This window comes from Dama dama, chromosome 8, assembly GCF_033118175.1.
Source record: "Dama dama isolate Ldn47 chromosome 8, ASM3311817v1, whole genome shotgun sequence".
Classification (NCBI taxonomy): domain Eukaryota; kingdom Metazoa; phylum Chordata; class Mammalia; order Artiodactyla; family Cervidae; genus Dama; species Dama dama.
The window spans coordinates 16608049-16625971 of record NC_083688.1 but is presented as its reverse complement, the minus strand read 5'-3'; the positions used below and the strand labels follow the sequence as shown (position 1 = coordinate 16625971).

Genomic DNA, 17923 nt, shown 5'->3' with positions numbered 1-17923 from the left:
GATTTTCTCAGTACTGACTATTGAAGTAAATTGTCTATTAAAGCTGGAATAAAACTGCAGACGGCAATCACAACTGCCATTTCAAATTGGATATACTAAAAAACAGGAACCCTCCGCTATGGCGGGTGAGAGGAACTGGGCAGATGGAAGGCAATAATGACATTTTTTTTTTCCTTTGGGACACTTTTTACTGTATATCTTTGTATACTTCTGATTTTTAAATCATTTACAATATTCACTACTCCAAATGTAAATTAAAACCTTCCTTGTTCAACTTTATGAAAAACCAGTAATTACCTAGGGGTTCACTGTGATACGATAATAGAGCACTAATGTGAGGATTTCTTTTGAAGCTGGGCTCCACTTTTTAAAAATTTTGAAAATCACTTTTCTAAGAAAGTGCTCTTGGCCCTACCCAGACCCCCAAAGGTTTGGCTGGGGGGCGCTGCAGGGAGACCGCCCAGACAGCAGGTGGCGTTGTGAACATCGCGAGAGCCTCCCCCTCAACCTCCCTTTTCTCAGCAATGGCGGGTGACGGTGGGGTCCTTTTTCTAGGGGTGGCTATTCTGAAGCCTGACCCCAGGTGCGGACGCGGGTTACAGTCCCCGCGGGAGCTGTGGCCTCGAGGAGGGTTAGAGAAGACCATGGAGCTCTTCGTGCACCCCCATCCCGCGCGAGGCGGTGCGGCAGCGGCGGCCCGGGGAGACACAGACCCAGGGGGCAGAATTCGCGCCGGGCGGCAGGCGGAGTCGCGGGCAGCTCTGGGGCGGGCAGGGTCCTGGGTGAGAAGCGAGCCGGCGGCCTGAGGAGGCGACTGACTTGAGCAGGGCACCCGGGGGGAGCCAGGAGGCGCGGCGAAGCGAGCGGGCCCTGAGCTGACAGATACACGGCGTGGCCGGAGCGGCGAGCGAGCGGGCGGGCGAGTGCGGGGCGCAGCCATGATCACTTCGGCCGGTGAGTGGGGTCGCAGCCGGCGCCGCCAGGGAGGAGCCGCCACGCCGGCTTTTAGCTGAGTCAGGGCCGGTGACTGGGCACCTCCCGGCGGAGGCGCCGCGCGCCTCGCTGTCCAAAGCCCACCTCCGGGCGGGAGCTGGCTGTGCGGCCCGGCCTCTCCGAGGGGGGGACCCGCGACCACCTTCTGCTCTGGGGGAAAAATCGCGCTGGGGTGGACCGGCTCGTCGTCCCTCCCCAGCCACTCCCCCTGACCGGTGCCCGGACCCGAGGGGCTTCCCGGGCGGGTCTTCGACCCCGACGGCTTTTCCTTAATTCCCTCCCTCCCGAAGTTGAGCGTGTGGGGCCGTCCGATCCCAGCCCTTTCTCGCGGGTGGTTAGGGTGGGATGGTCCCCCCTGTGCAGCCGGACGGTAAGGCAGCCCATGCTACACAGTACTTCCCGACCTGACCCAGCTCTTGTCTTCTTTGGAGTGAAATGTAAATTAAACGAGGGCTGGGGCAGGTCGTTTCTGAGTCTATTCCAAGGGTATTTTAATTAAGGCACCCCGAGAACTTTTCCTGTGTACTGAGAATCAGCCTATGGTTTTGAGGCTGGCTGTACGGTAACTCTGCTACCTTTAAGAAGGAACTCTTGGGTGTGCGGGCAGGTTTCCCCCACTTAACCCTTGCGCGCGTGGATTCGTGGAATGAGGTTTGCAGCGGGAATCAGCTCTGAAGTCAGGTTTAAAGTGAAGATTTTTAAGCCCCTCACTACAGGTCGATCTGCACAAAGTTGTCCACAGTCTTGGTGCCTTTTTTTTTTTTTTGCCGGCTCACAGACCTTTTTCTCGTCTTGTTTTACTCTACACTTGTCCCTCAAGTGTTTTGTTGTAAACAAACTGATGATCAGAAGACAGTGACTTGTACTTTTAAGGAACTTGTGTTTATGAGGATTGCATAAATTGACGGAGACCCTGGAAGGCATAATTTTACACTTGAAATGCCACCAGCACGCAGAATTAGACTTTTGTTTTAGTTCAGTATAAGTAAAAGCTTTTCCAGTCAGAATTCTGTAATGATAAAATTAGCGTTAAATTTCTTACCACTTGTAAATGTAAGACTCATTGTTTTTCAGATTCATCTTCTTAGCCCAGAGCACCTTCATCTCTTGCCTGGGTTGCTTTGAGAGCCCTAAGATTCTGTTTTTCCAATATTACCTCCATATAGTTTATTCTTCTTGTAGCCAGAGTATTCTTTCTTAAACTTTAATCACATAATGTTTTTCTGCTTAAAATCCTTCAGTGCTCTCTATTGTGTTTATAATAAAATACAAGTTTAAAGACCTACATGATTTGATTCCTGCTTTTTCTTGTACTACTCTTTTCTTCGGTTTTACATAATCATACTGGCCTTTCTGTTCCTTGAATGTGTATGTCAGTTTCTTTCCTACAGGCCCTATCACATTATCTTCTCCCTTTCTAAACTCTTCTTCCTCAAGTTTTCCCTTAGCTTCTCGGTCCTTAGTTTCTGATCAAATTTTAGTCTTCCCTGATCATCCTATTAAAACATGCTGGGTCTCTCCCCCTCATCCGTCCCCTTCCTTCATTACAGTCCTGTAATTACTTTGTTTATTTACCTGACTACTGTCTTTCTGTCTGTGGTAGAATTTTGGGCGGGAAACCTTTCATAATTAGAACAACTGCCAAACAGATGGCAGAATTTCAGAAGTGTATGTTGAATGAAGAAATCAGTTAACTAATCAATAAATCAGTCACTAGAGTAGGAGGAGAGGCTAAATAGAAAACACTTGTATGGAACTTAATAGAATTTAAACCTGATGATTTTTGAAGTCCTGCTCTGAGACTCTGTGATGGTAGAATAGCACCTATTTGTTACTCTGATTGGTTACATTTACAGGATTACTTAATCAGCTTCTGCTCCAAACCTTTTGTCACCTGATTTCCTGTTCTTTGGCTGGCTGTGGTTTAGGATCTGTCCCTGGTGCTAAAGAGAAGCTAACAGGTTGCAGTTCGGATTAGTCAGTTTATTTGTTCATTTATGGTCTAGGCACTTGCAGGACGCTACAAACACAGTGGTGAATAAAAGGTCAGCGTGTACTGTTAAGTTTTTCAAGAGTTTTGGCTGTGAAAGGGAGTAGAGAGAGAGAGATAGGGGGTTATTAAGAGGGAGAGACGAGAATGAAATTCCTTGAGGCAGCTGTTTCAACTTTCAAGCTGTGTCTTCTGGAGCATAGCTTCATGTTTATGAATAATATGCTATTTTAAATAATGCTATAAGTTGATACAGCAACTTAGATAGTACTTGATGACTCCATATTATGGCACAGGAGATTTTTTAGCATCCTGAAACCTTTCCCACTCCCCAGGTGCACCCATTCCCCATCTAAAGGTGAGTTCTCCTGTTTTTAAGATGGGAAATATTTGTGTATGAAGTGTAGGTATTTGATTTCATTGTGTTCCATGGACAATGGCTGCACTTCTAAGCCAGGACAACCATGTAACGCATTAGTCATAAGTGAAACCAAACAGGTGAGTGTACAAGAATCCATCACGTCTTTTGGTAAAAGCAGTTCAGGTATACCATTGATTGTTGATAAGGGGATGGGTAGCATTTTTAGTATTTTGATAAAGCATTCTGCTGTCTGCCATCTGTTCCAGATTTAAGGCACTCTTCTCTATCAGCTTTTCACTGTCATTAGTTTCCAATCTCCCCCCACACCCCACATTGCCTTCTTTAATCTGTTTTCTCTTCATGCTTTCAATTCAGCTTCTCTGTTCTGGGTTTGTTATACCAACCTACAGCACCAAGAAGTTCCTTTTATCTGCATTTAAAGTTTTAGATTAGTAATATGCTCTAACTAGAACCATGGCATAGTTTCCTTTGCTGAATTTTGTGTCTTTTCCTATATGACTGTCTAAAGACTGCTGAAGCTGTTTGGCAAACCTACACTTACCACTTGGAAATGGCTATATCTACTAAGGAAAGTTGCCTTGACACTTTTTGTATCAGCCAGTTTAGTTTCCTTTATGGTTCAAGGACAGTAATTTCTCACTTTTTTTTTTTCCTTAATAATCCCTTTGATATGTGACTGTATTTCAGGATGCATTTTTGGGAGAGAACAGTTATTTCCTCTACTCTCCACTGTTGGTGCCACCACCTCAGGCTCACGTGGGGATTGCTTTGCTTCAGTAACTGATGTCAGAACAAGTGAGATTGCTCATCATTTAGCAATCTTGTGATACAACAGAAGTGCCTTAATATAAGCATCTTGAAATAGTCAAATTATTTTTCTTTGTTGAGTTGACAACTAAATATTCCTGCTTCTGTAAATAATTTTATGACTTTTGGTTTATTTTGTGTGAATAATTTTATTCTAAAATTGTGAAGGGAAATTTCTCATTTTGGTCAGTCAATTAGGCCAGTGATTCTTAAACTATAATGAATATCAGTATTGCAAGGAAGGCTTGTGGCCCCATTACTGGACCCCATCCCCACAATTTTTGATTCACTAGATATGTAATGGGGCCAAGAATTTTTATTTTTAACAAGTTCCCAGGTAATGCTTGTACCAATTGATCCAGGAGCCATACTTTGAAAACTGTTGAATTAGGCACATAATGTGATATATGTGGTATTGTGAGAGTTTGATAACATAGTTAACTCTTGAACTTTGAAATATAAACTTTTTGGTTTTAAAGATGGGAGGGGGGATCGGGATGGGGAATACATGTAAATCCATGGCTGATTCATGTCAATGTATGACAAAAACCACTACAATATTGTAAAGTAATTAGCCTCCAACTAATAAAAATAAATGAAAAAAAAAGGAAAGAAATATAAACTTTTTGGTTTTAAAGAAAAATAATCGTTCCTGTAATGAAGTCACCCCTCAAAACCTATTATTTTCCAACTGTGATATATTTTTCATTAAGCATTAGTTTATTTTAGCATATATATTTCATAATCACAATATATAGCCTCCCTGGTGGCTTAGTTGATAAAGAATCTGCCTGCAATGCAGGAAACCCCAGTTCGATCCTTGGGTTTGGAAGATCCCCTGGAGAAGGAAATGGCAACCCACTTCAGTATTTTTTCTTGGGAAATCCCATGGATAGAGGAGCCTGGCGGGCTACAGTCTTATCAGGTCACAAGAATCGGACACAACTGAGCAACTAAACTAATCACAGTCTACTTTTTTGTCTTGTAGCTGGAATTATTTCTCTTCTGGATGAAGAAGAACCACAGCTTAAGGTATGAGTTGAAGAAAATTAACCGCGCTTAATATTTGTACTTTGAAACTGTTTGGCTATATTGATATTTGTGTATATTCCATCATTTAAAATAGCCATTGTACCCAGCCTATAACCAGTCATTGAAACCTAGACCCAGAAGACAGGGTTTTGGCAACAGCAGTTGGTTTTCCCTAGAGTTTAGCAAAGCTGAGGGAAATAAATCTCAGTATGGTACCTGGAAACTGCCCCCCTCCAATTTTCTATATCAACAGAAATCACATATTTTAAAATTTTTTTCATATGACAAAAATTTGAAATATATTTTAGTTGGCTCCAGGCACCTGAATTCATTTATATCCAAATCAGCAACCTAGAGTCAATCTTACACATACTGTCAAAGAAGAAAAATCTTCAGTATGATAAGGAATGACATTATATGGCTAGTCTCATGTTCTATGATTGAAAACAGAAAGGAAGTATGTAAGCCCAAGAGAAGTTGGTTGGTAAACTTTTATATTTGTCATAGATTAAAACTTTTAGTAAATAAGACTTAGAATTTGGCCATTGATTTGAAGCTTTTTTTTTTTTTAAGGAAATACAGTGATAAGCCTGTCTCAAAATTGAATTTCGGTTTTATCTTCTACAGGAATTTGCACTACACAAATTGAATGCAGTCGTCAATGACTTCTGGGCAGAAATTTCTGAGTCTGTAGACAAAATGTAAGAATTTATTTCTATTAATTGGAATAAAGTAGATCAACCTTAATTATCCATGGATGTGGGTCTTGTGGTTTATTAATTCATTTAGCAATTTGCTGCCACTAAATTGTGACTTGAGTATATAGATTTGGAATTTTTAAAGAGAACCACAGTTTGAACTAGGCCTATACTTCCTAATTTCTTTCAGAGAAGTTTTGTATGAAGATGAAGGTTTCCGGAGTCGGCAGTTTGCGGCCTTAGTGGCATCTAAAGTATTTTATCACCTGGGGGCTTTTGAGGAGTCTCTGAATTATGCACTTGGAGCAGGTGACCTCTTCAATGTCAATGATAACTCTGAATATGTGGAAACTATTATAGGTAATTATCTTCCATCTAGTAAGGCTTTATCTTGTTGGCCTCTTTCTTGCTCTCCTACATACAGCATTCCCCCCCCCCCGCCGAATTACTCTTTGATGTTGCCACATTTCATTTTAATTGAAAGTTCGTAATCTTTCTATAATAATCTTATGCAGACTGAGTTTTTAGATCTGCCTTAGAATTTTGTGCTGTTATTTTTTATCATAATGAACAGTAACATCAATAACAGTAATTATTAATGAAAGCACTCACCTCACAAAATATTTTAAGAGTGAGTCTAAGAAATTATTCAGGAACAGCTGACTTAAGGCAAAGTTAGTTATCTCAGTGGTTATAGTCATCTCTTTTCCAGTGAGCATACACTTATACAAAAAAATTAAATCAGGTTATTGTGAATAACAGAAATTAAATGATAGCAATTTATAGAACTGTTTCTAGCACAGGAAAACGTTATTCAGTATTTCCATTGTGCTAGGCACTGTCCTGGTCATTCTTCATATCATGGTTTATTCCACAGCTTCCATGTGAAAGGGGAGCTCACCCTGTTGTATAGATGAGAAAACTTGGGTTTTAAGATGATAAAGACACATTGTTATTAAATAGGAGGGTCAGAATTTAAAACCTAGGCTTAATCCGTACGAAATCCATATTGTTTCTACTAGTAACCGTTGTCTTATTTGTTTCTGTATTTTTGAAGTGAGAGGGTAGCACACAGGCAAGCCTCTGGGTTCTCCATCTTATAAGTTGAATCAGCTTTGTAAGATTTTGTTCAGAGCTTTTGTAGCTTTAAAAATGTTTGAAAACACTTGCTCTAATAGATGAAAGAAGAGATTGTGAACCCTTCAGACATGTCTTTATGAATATCAAGCTTTAGTTTATAATAACAGATAGCCCAAGAGTGTTTTCTGCAAGTGTGTATAGTATAGATAGTTTTTTGAATTCCTGATTAAGAGGAGATCTGCATTATTCCCCTGAGCTCTTAAAGGGAGAAAATTGGTATTCTCTTTGAGAAATTGGGAAATGCTGCACTAGGCAGTCCAAAGGGGTACTTTTCAAATGTCCCTGAAATTTGTAGTAAGATTTTGTGTTCACATTTTAAAATTTTTTGCTATATGGTGAGAGGATGTTTCAAGCTTTATTGTTGTTGGGGATTCATTAAACTGGAGTTTTCATCTGTGAATCCTGTGGAAAGAACAGATTATTTTAAAGAATAGACCATATCATTTGAAACCAGAGCACTTCCCCTGCATTGTTAGGAATGGGGAGTTAAATACTTTTATCTTTTCTTTTATTTGAAGGATTTATTTTGATGAATGTTGATAATTTTTTTCAGCAGTGATCTGCAGGTGCTTGCTGTGTTACCATTTTACAAATGATGATTTTAATCAAGACAGTTGGTCCATGAGGTGGTAGATTCCTTCCTGTGTATCATCTTAATCACAGCTTATAAGAGGTGATTGTTGACTGGTAGACCAGTTCTGTTTGCTTTTCTTTAAGTAGAAATGGGGTTCACCCTTCTAGTTTTCTTGGGACTATTAGAATGGATTTTTTTTTTTTTTTTTTTCATAATGTCAGTGAGATCTGTGAAAAGTACATAAATTAGAATTTAGGAACACCTTCCTAGGACCTTAAATAAGTGTCGTAAGCAGTACACTCAGAAAACCCAAGGTTAAAAATTTTCTCCCAATTATAAGAAGACTTTAGCTAGAAATGAGGCTACAGTTAGTATATACCTGGTAAGTGAGAGCATGAGTCTCATTTGAAACTTAGGAGGTAACATTTTTCTTCCTCCATTATTAAATCTGAGATTCCTCTCTGGTGAGACAGGGGTAATGTTTCCTCGCAACTACATTTGGTTCAAAAAGCTCCTGTTGGGGCCTGGTGAAGATTTTCTGCAATGAAAATTGTTTAAGGTCTTCGTTGTGACTGCCACTTTGTTCTTCTAACTGTACCTGAACCTGTCTAATTCTTCCTGGATGGATCCTGAACCTGGTATATTCCAGTTTAGAAAAGGGTTCTGCTTCCCCTGAATGTAGCCCCATTGACGTGGGCCGTGTAGTCGACCAGCAGTTCTTCATGCTCGTTCAGTTGTTTCTGTTTGCTAAGGCTATAGTTTGCAACTCATTAATCTTTTCCTTGTACCTTCCTCTTTGAAAAGGAGAGTGACAAGCCAGTGAGTTATAGAGAGGACAACTGTTATATATCTCATTTAGCTTGAGTGGCTATCTTCCTTACGAAGGTGGAAGAAGTCTTAGGGTAATTTCCCTTTTTGGTTGCTCTTAACAAGTTTATGGTATGATGGTAAAGTAGTGTAAGTTGTAAACATGATACTTCCTTCCCTTTCATCCAAATCATTGTGAAATGTGAAAGCCAAATTGTGCATGTGCACCACTGCATGAATTTTCATACTCTCTGTTTGGGGAAGAGGGGAAATACGTGAGAAATGTTCACCCTACCTCACATTGAGGCAGTGAATGTTTTAACTGATTGCTGGAAAGGGTTTTGGAAATCTTTGGGATTGCCTTTAGGACCAGTGGCACCTTTCAGGTCATTTCACCATTATTCTACAAAGATGATTAAGGCAGGCTCTACTCTCAAGGAGCTAATAATTTCATTAATGTGAAGACTGATAATTTATTGCCACGTGATAATTGCTACAATAGGTTTTTAATATTCTTGACGGCAAGTGTTTGTTTTTTGAAAAGTGAAACAGTCAGCTATTTGTAGCCAACTCTGTAAAATAAGCAGCTTGGCCAAGTTGAATAATGTAATTTTGGTCGAAGTACAGTAACAAGATAGAAATGTTTTAAATAATGTCAACTTATGGAATTAGTGTAACTGTTACGAAGGGAACTATTGTTTGAAGGTATAACTTCTAGCATTTAAAAAATTTGAAATTTACTTATTACTCTACAGTCATCCCATAGGTTTTCATGGTGACAAATGTAGGTATTGTCCTTTCTAGTAGTATCAGCCCAATTACAAGGTAATCAGTTATTTTATTTTCCCTATAGCAAAGTGCATTGATCACTACACCAAACAATGTGTGGAAAATGCAGATTTGCCCGAAGGAGAAAAAAAACCAATTGACCAGAGATTGGAAGGCATTGTGAATAAAATGTTTCAAAGATGTCTAGATGATCACAAGTATAAGCAAGCTATCGGCATTGCTCTGGAGACACGAAGACTGGATGTCTTTGAGAAGACTATACTTGAGTCGGTAGGTAGAGGGTGCGACTTTAGAGATTGTTATTGATGAAGAATCAGCAGAGCAAATTATTAAAACTGAAAATTGTAGTGAAAAGAAACTCTAGCTTAGATAGAATAAGATGTGATGGTCTTTTGAAAAAAATTTATTTTTATGTTTTTAAAATATGTCTTTTTATATTTTTTATGATTTTAATATATTGATAAAGGAACTTTGGCTGTGCTTGTTGAATAGCTTCTTTTGTCTTACCTTTGAGGTCTTGCGTGGGGAAGTTGTCTTAATTAGGCTTTCTCTAGTTGCTGTGCTTGGGCTTCTCATTGCAGTGGCTTCTCTTATTAGAACGCATGGGCTCTAGGGTGCAGGCTTCAGTAGTTATGGCACATGGCCGTGGCTCTCCCCAGGCACGTGGAATCTTCCCAGACCAGGGATTGAACCTGTGACTCTTACCTTAGCAGGCAGATTCTTAACCACTGGACCATCAGAGAAGTCCTCTGCCCTTTTAAAGAAGACTATAATGATAACTACTATTGTAGTGCCTTTATTATGGCTAAAACTATACTTTCCTAGTTTGGGGGTGTTTTGCAATAATTATGACAATTGTAAGTCACCAACCAAAGTGGTCAGAGAGGTGCAAGCCTGAGTTAAATGAACATTGATCTGTTAAGTGCCCACTTAGCCTGCCTCACCCCCATCCTTCTCCACGAGCTAGCTTTTTGTACTCCAGCCATCTTGACTTTGTCTCTTCTAGGTGTACCGAGCATCATTCCCCTTACCAAAAATATTGCCCCTCCAGAAAACATCCTTTTCTTTTCCTTACCTGCTTTATTCCCGTTCAAGATTCATAGTTCAGCTCACCTGTCATGTGTTTACAGATCCTTCTGTCAATCCCTGCCAGCCATATCCTTCTCAACCCCTAGTTACAACTTGGTCCACCAGATCAGAACCTACTTAAGGCCGGGTGCTTTTACCGCTGGGTCCCCAAACCTAAGGCAGCGTTTAGCAGCAGTGGTAAGATTTGTTTAAGTGAGTGTAAATATATGAATGGCCCAGTGTCATAGAATGGCTCTTACTTTTGCTGTTTGATTTTTGTGCAGTTGTAGTTACTCCTTATCTTCAGGTGACTAAAACTAAAATACTTGCTTTTATTCATTCAACATTGTTTTCAGCATTGGAGATGACAGTGGGAAGCAAGGAACAAAGTTCCTGCTCAAGTGGAATAATCCACTAGGGGAATAGGTGGTGACGCCTGTTCCCTGTAAGGTCAAGGGGTGATAAATGTTTAAAAAAAGAGTAAAGCAGAGTAGGAAGTGCATCTTACTTTGTCTCCCAGTGCACATGTACATATATTAATAGATGTAATTTAGGATGAAATCTACTGTGCTTAGTCACTCAGTCGGGTCCGACTCTTTGTGACCCTGTGGACTGTATCCTGCCAGGCTCCTCTGTCCATGGGGATCCTCCAGGCAAGAATACTGGAGTGGATTGCCATGCCCTCCTCTAGGGGATCTTCCCAGCCCAAGGATAGAACCCAGGTCTCCTGCATCGCAGGCAGATTCTTTTTGTCTGAGCCACCAGGGAAGCCCATAAGAAGAAATAATACCTACTTTTTCTGCTTCTAATGTAATCATGGTATTTTTAAATTGTACTTCATTTTTTTGAAAAATCTTAGTCCTATTAAGTTGATTTCATTATCTGTGCACTGATTTGTCACAACCTGCTTACAAAATAAATTTTATTTTATCATTAATTGTTCAGTTCATTTCAGTCGCTCAGTCATGTTCGACTCTTTCCAACCCCATGAATCACAGCACGCCAGGCCTCCCTGTCTATCACCAACTCCTGGAGTCCACCCAAACCCATGTCCATCAAGTCAGTGATGCCATCCAGCCATCTCATTCTCTGTCCCCTTCTCCTGCCCCCAATCTTTCCCAGCATCAGGATCTTTTCAGATGAGTGAGTTCTTCGCATCAGGTGGCCAAAGTGTTGGAGTTTCAGCTTCAGCATCAGTCCTTCCAATGAACACCCAGGACTGATCTCCTTTAGCATGGACTGGTTGGATCTCCTTGCAGTCCAAGGGACTCTCAAGAGTCTTCTCCAATACCACAGGTCAAAGCATCAGTTCTTTGGTGCTCAGCTTTCTTCACAGTCCAACTCTCATATTCATACATAACTACTGGAAAAATCATGGCCTTGACTAGACGGACCTTTGTTGGCAAAGTAATGTCTCCGCTTTTAAATATGCTATTTAGGTTGGTTGTAACTTTCCTTCCAAGGAGTAAGTGTCTTTTAATTTCATGGCTGCAATCACCATCTGCAGTGATTTTGGAGCCCAGAAATATAAAGTCTGACACTGTTTCCACTGTTTCCCCGTCTATTTGCCATGAAGTGATGGGACCGTATGCCATGATCTTACTTTTCTGAATGTTGGGTTTAAGCCAGCTTTTTCACTCTCCTCTTTCACTTTCATCAAGAGGCTTTTTAGTTCCTCTTCACTTTCTGCCATAAGGGTGGTGTCATCTGCATATCTGAAGTTACTGATATTTCTCCCGGCAATCTTCATTCCATCTTGTGCTTCTTCCAGCCCAGCATTTCTCATGATGTATTCTGCATGTAAGTTAAGTAAGCAGGGTGACAGTATACAGCATTGACATACTCCTTTTCCTACTTGGAACCAGTCTGTTGTTCCATGTCCAGTTCTGACTGTTGCTTCCTGACCTGCATACAGGTTTCTCAAGAGACAGGTCAGGTGGTCTTGTACTCCCATCTCTTGAAGAATTTTCCACAGTTTATTGTGATCCACACAGTCAAAGGCTTTGGCATAGTCAATAAAGCAGAAATAGATGTATTTCTGGAACTCTCTTGCTTTTTTGATGATCCAGCAGATGTTGGCAATTTGCTGTCTGGTTCCTCTGCCTTTTCTAAATCCAGCTTGAACATCTGGAAGTTCTCAGTTCACATATTGCTGAAGCCTGGCTTGGAGAATTTTGAGCATTACTTTACTAGTGTGTGAGATGAGTGCAATTGTGCCGTAGTTTGAGCATTCTTTGGGATTGCCTTTCTTTGGGATTGGAATGAAAACTGACTTTTTCCAATCCTGTGGCCACTGCTGAGTTTTCCAAATTTGCTGGCATATTGAGTGCAGCACTTTCACAGCATCATCTTTCAGGATTTGAAATAGCTCAACTGGAATTCCATCACCTCCGCTAGCTTTGTTCATAGTGACGCTTTCTAAGGCCGACTTGACTTCACATTCCAGGATGTCTGGCTCTAGGTGAGTGATCACACCATCATGATTATCTGGGTCTTGAGGATATTTTTCGTACAGTTCTTCTGTGTATTCTTGCCACCTCTTCTTAATATCTTCTGCTTCTGTTAGGTCCATACCATTTCTGTCCTTTATTGAGCCCATCTGTGCATGAAATGTTCCCTTGGTATCTCTAATTTTCTTGAAGAAATCTCTAGTCTTTCCCATTCTATTGTTTTCCTCTATTTCTTTGCATTGATCGCTGAGGAAGGCTTTCTTATTTCTCCTTGCTATTCTTTGGAACTCTGCATTCAGATGGGAATATCTTTCCTTTTCTCCTTTGCTTTTTGCTCCCCTTCTTTTCACAGCTATTTGTAAGGCCTTCTCAGACAGTCATTTTGCTTTTTTGCATTTTTCTTGGGGATGGTCTTGATCACTGCCTCCTGTACAATGTCACGAACTTCCATCCATAGTTCATCAAGCACTCTATCAGATCTAATCCCTTGAATCTATTGTCACTTCCACTGTATAATCATAAGGGATTTTATTTAGGTCATAAGTGAATGGTCTAGTGGTTTTCCCCACTTTCTTCAATTTAAGTCTGAATTTGGCAATAAGGAGTTCATGATCTGAGCCACAGTCAGCTCCTGGTCTTGTTTTTGCTGACTGTATAGAGCTTCTCCATCTTTGGCTGCAAAGAGTATAATCAATCTGATTTTGGTGTTGGCCATTTGGTGATGTCCATGTGTAGAGTCTTCTCTTGTATTGTTGGAAGAGAGTGTTTTCTATGACCAGTGCATTCTCTTGGCAGAACTCTCTTAGCCTTTGCCCTGCTTCATTCTGTACTCCAAGGCCAAATTTGCCTGTTACTCCAGGTGTTTCCTGACTTCCTACTTTTGCATTCCAGTCCCTTATAATGAAAAGGACATCTTGTTTGGGTGTTAGTTCTAAAAGGTCTTGTAGGTCTTCATAGAACCGTTCAACTTCAGCTTCTTCAGTGTTACTGGTCGGGGCATAGACTTGGATTACCATAATATTGAATGGTTTGCCTTGGAAACTAATAGAGATCATTCTGTTGTTTTTGAGATTGCATCCAAGTACTGAATTTTGGCCTCTTTTGTTGACTGTGATGGCTACTCCATTTCTTCTAAGGGATTCCTGCCCACAGTAGTAGATATAATGGTCATCTGAGTTAAATTCACTCATTCCAGTCCATCTTAGTTCACTGATTCCTAGGATGTCAACGTTCACTCTTGCCATCTCCTGTTTGACCACTTCCAGTTTGCCTTGATTCATGGACCTAACATTCCAGGTTCCTATGCAATTACAGCATTGGACCTTGCTTTTATCACCAGTCACATCCACAACTTGGTATTGTTTTTGCTTTGCTCCTTCCCTTCATTCTTCCTGGAGTTATTTCTCCACTGATCTCCAGTAGCATGTTGGGCACCTACCGACCTGGGGAGTTCATCTTTTAGTGTCCTATCTTTTTGCCTCTTCATACTGTTCACAGGGTTCTCAAGGCAAGAATACTGAAGTGGTTTGCCATTCCCTTCTCCAGTGGACCACATTCTGTCAGACCTCTCCACCATGACCCGTCCGTCTTGGGTGGCCCCACACGGCATGGCTCAGTCTCACTGAGTCAGACAAGGCTGTGGTCCTGTGATCAGATTGGCTCGTTTTCTGTGATTATGGTTTCAGTGTGTCTGCCCTCTGATGCCCTCTTGCAACACCTACCCTGTTACTTGGGTTTCTCTTACCCTGGACGTGGGGTGTCTCTTCACCGCTGTTCCAGCAAAGTGCAGCCGCTGCTCTTACCTTGGACGAGGGGTATCTCCTCAGGGCCGCCCCTCCTGACCTTGAATATGGAGTAGCTCCTGTCGGCCCTCCTGCTCCCGCGCAGCCGCCACTCCTTGGACAGGGGGTTGTTCCTCTTGGCCACCACCCCTGACCTGGAGCGTGGAGTAGCTCAAAGTAACATTGAATGTTAACTTTCTTTAAATTCTATAGCAATTTATAATTTTTCAAAGGTTTTGTGTGCATTTTATATAATCCTGTATTAACCTTTTTAATCCCCAACTCTTCTATCACCCCTCCCCCTTCCCTGTCCCCTCTGATAACTACGAGTTTGTTCCCTATATCTGTGAGTCTGCTTTTGTTTTTTATTTGATTCACTAGTTTGTTGTGTTTTTTAGATTCTACATATTAGTGATAGATACCGTGTGGTATTTGTCTTTCTCTATCTGACTTTATTTTACTTGGCATAGTGTGCTCCAGATCTACCAATGTTGCTGCACATGGCAAGATTTCATTCTTTTTTATGACTGAGTAGTGTTCCACTGTATATATACATATGTGTGCATATATATGTGTGGGGGGGGCATATATATGTAGACACACATATCTTTATCCATTCATCTGTTGATGAACACTTACGTTGCTCCCATATCTTGGCTATTATTAATAACACTGCTGTGAATATTGGGATGCAAAACAAAAGTCTTTCTCAATTAGTGAATTTTTTTGAATTTTGAATTTCTCAACTCCGGTTTTAAGAAATACTCCTGTAGCTCTTCAGCATGCTTGTTTATGCTGAAGAACTTTTATAGGTTGGTATCTCAAAATTCAGGTTCCTTGAAGAACCACAAGGTAAACATAAATAGTCAGGAGTCAAAACTGCCTCAGGAGAGTGCCAGTTAGATGTGACAGCACTCAAAGCTTGAGTCACTCAGAGCTAGAGAACAGTTCTTTCGTCTTGTGTTCCTGGCCATTGAGTATAGGAGATAAATCCTGGGGATTAGCTAGGTTGTGTGCTTGGTATATGGACAGTTGTGTAGATCTTTTTATAATAATTAACAGCACCACTCTGTTATAGTATACTGTGTTCATATAGTGATGATCCTGGATGAACACTAAATACTTGTTTTCAACCCATTTTTTCATGAAGACAGGGAAGTAGATAATTTTAAGATTTTCATCTAAAATAGTTAAAAATTTAAGTAGCAAATAAAGCTTTAGCTGCCTAGAATGACTAAAGAATATTGATTAAAATAATTTGATTTCTAAATAAACATGCTTCAGTAACTAAATAATGATGTCTCTTCAAATTATCTCTTTCAGAATGATGTTCCAGGAATGCTGGCTTATAGCTTGAAGCTCTGCATGTCTTTAATGCAGAACAAACAGTTTCGGAATAAAGTACTGAGAGTCCTAGTTAAAATCTACATGAATTTAGAGAAACCTGATTTCATCAATGTTTGTCAGGTAATAGCATATTATTTTACACTGTATTACCAGGTAATGCCTCACTACCTCATATGTGTGACCTCCTCACATCATTGTAATTTCATACATATATCTCAGTTGATCTTTACAACAGCCCTGTGAAGATAAGGTGTGTATTTATGTTCTATTTTACTGATTAAAAAAACTGAAGCTCTCAAAACTAAAAAGCTATTTTGTTATAATGTATTCCTTGTGTTTTTTTCATTTTGAAAATAATCCAGGCATTGAAGGAAATTTTTGGAAATGAGGTTAAAAAAAAAATAAGTAGAAGAAAAGATAAAAACAGTACCTATGTTATGTCATTCTAAAAGAATTTCAGGTATAAAGATTATCTTTGGTTTCATTTCTCAAACACAAGCAGAACCTTTGGGTATTTTCTTTATCTCTTTTCATGTATGGATTTCCTTGCATATGTTAAAAAAATTAAGACAGTGCAGAAAATACATAAAATGAAATGTGTATCTATCTCTTTCCCTGGGCATTTTTCCAGTTAAAAGATTCATAGATGTTTTCCTCCAAAAACATGTGGAGCTACCTCATTCTTCTCAATGACTGGATTGTATTTTTATTGACTGGAAATGCTCAGTTTGCTTTTTAACAGTTACCACACTGTAAATTTTCTGTATTCTGCTTAGAGTATAGCATTTTATCACACATTTTTTTATTTGTTCACTATAATGTATTCTCAATATGTGTTTCTATCCTCTATACATATTTAAGATTTAGATTAATACATCCTTTTTTGAATGCTTTTTTTTAAAAAAAATCATTATAGGTTATTACAAGATAGTGAATATAGTTCTCTGAACTCTGTTGCTCATCTGTTTTATGTATAGTTTTTGAAGCTTTTTAAAGCGAGTGTGAAACACCAGAGAAAGTTGGAAGAAAAGCATCCACCTTTATGTCACTTGAAATCTGCTAACATTTTAGTATATGTCCTTTCACTTTTCTCTATATAGTTTTTTTGAGTTTTGTTTGCTTCTAAATAGTTTTTAATAGTTTCTTAAATGGTTTTTTAAAAGTTACATGAAAAACAATAGTCCTCTGCCTTCTTTTCTCAGTGTATTTCAGTTTTATTTCCCAGAAGTAATTTTATTTATTTTAGCTATTTTATTCCTTGTCCCTGTAAAAAAATTTTTTGCATTTTATATTTTTAAAATTTATTTTTGAACAGATGATATTACATTCACATGATTCAAAATTCATGAGGAACCAAGGGGTGTATAGTAAAAAGTCTTCTTGCCACTTCTCCCTTTGGCTCCCAAGTTCCCTTTCCTGGAAGCAAACTATAAATTATGTATGTCCTTCAGTTTAATGTTTTTTCCATGTTTTAACTCTTCACAAACTCTTGTACAAATTCTTTCTTGATTATGCAGTAGTCATTCAGTGGGTGTTCTTTGCCTTTTTTATCCAGTCTCCTGTTACTGGTCATTTATTTTGTTTCCATAATTTCCTATTCTTAGATTACAATAATTTTAATTAATGTGTTCATTTTGAAATTGAGTTATTTTGCTATTTAAGAAAACACTTTAAATTGAACTCTTAAATATCCTAAATTTTTTGGATGGCTTTTGTTAAAACATGTGGCAGATCATAAGAGTAGTAAGAGAAATGCTTCAGAATGTTCATTTCAGTACCTCTTGTCCTAGCCCAGCACAATACAGTGCATTATGAATGAATAAATGAATGTCTCCTACAATTGATGGTAAAGCAGAAATTAGAAGTAAAAGAGCACTTGATAGTGATTTATAAGTAAGTTTTAAAGAAGTCAGGATTCATTCACCAACCAGTTATTATGTATTGCTAATTGCCAGGCACAGTATTAGGAGCCATGAGCATAACTTGTATGGATTTTGTTATAGAAGGCAGATTGTACTTTCAGGAAAACTCTGGTGCCAGGATGAGAAATGGAATGCTATTATTA

General features: G+C 39.5%; 1 protein-coding gene across 1 annotated transcript in view; it reads left to right on the top strand.

Annotated features, from left to right (window-relative positions):
- Window positions 1-792: 792 nt before the first annotated feature.
- PSMD1 (proteasome 26S subunit, non-ATPase 1) overlaps window positions 793-17923 on the top strand; it is an 86413-nt gene continuing 69282 nt past the window's right edge. The window contains exons 1-6 of the mRNA XM_061148524.1: window positions 793-954; window positions 5161-5204; window positions 5832-5905; window positions 6093-6262; window positions 9277-9482; window positions 15835-15978. Of these exons, the coding sequence (XP_061004507.1) occupies window positions 939-954; window positions 5161-5204; window positions 5832-5905; window positions 6093-6262; window positions 9277-9482; window positions 15835-15978 (654 nt within the window). The 5' untranslated portion in view covers window positions 793-938. The remainder of the gene's footprint in view (window positions 955-5160; window positions 5205-5831; window positions 5906-6092; window positions 6263-9276; window positions 9483-15834; window positions 15979-17923) is intronic.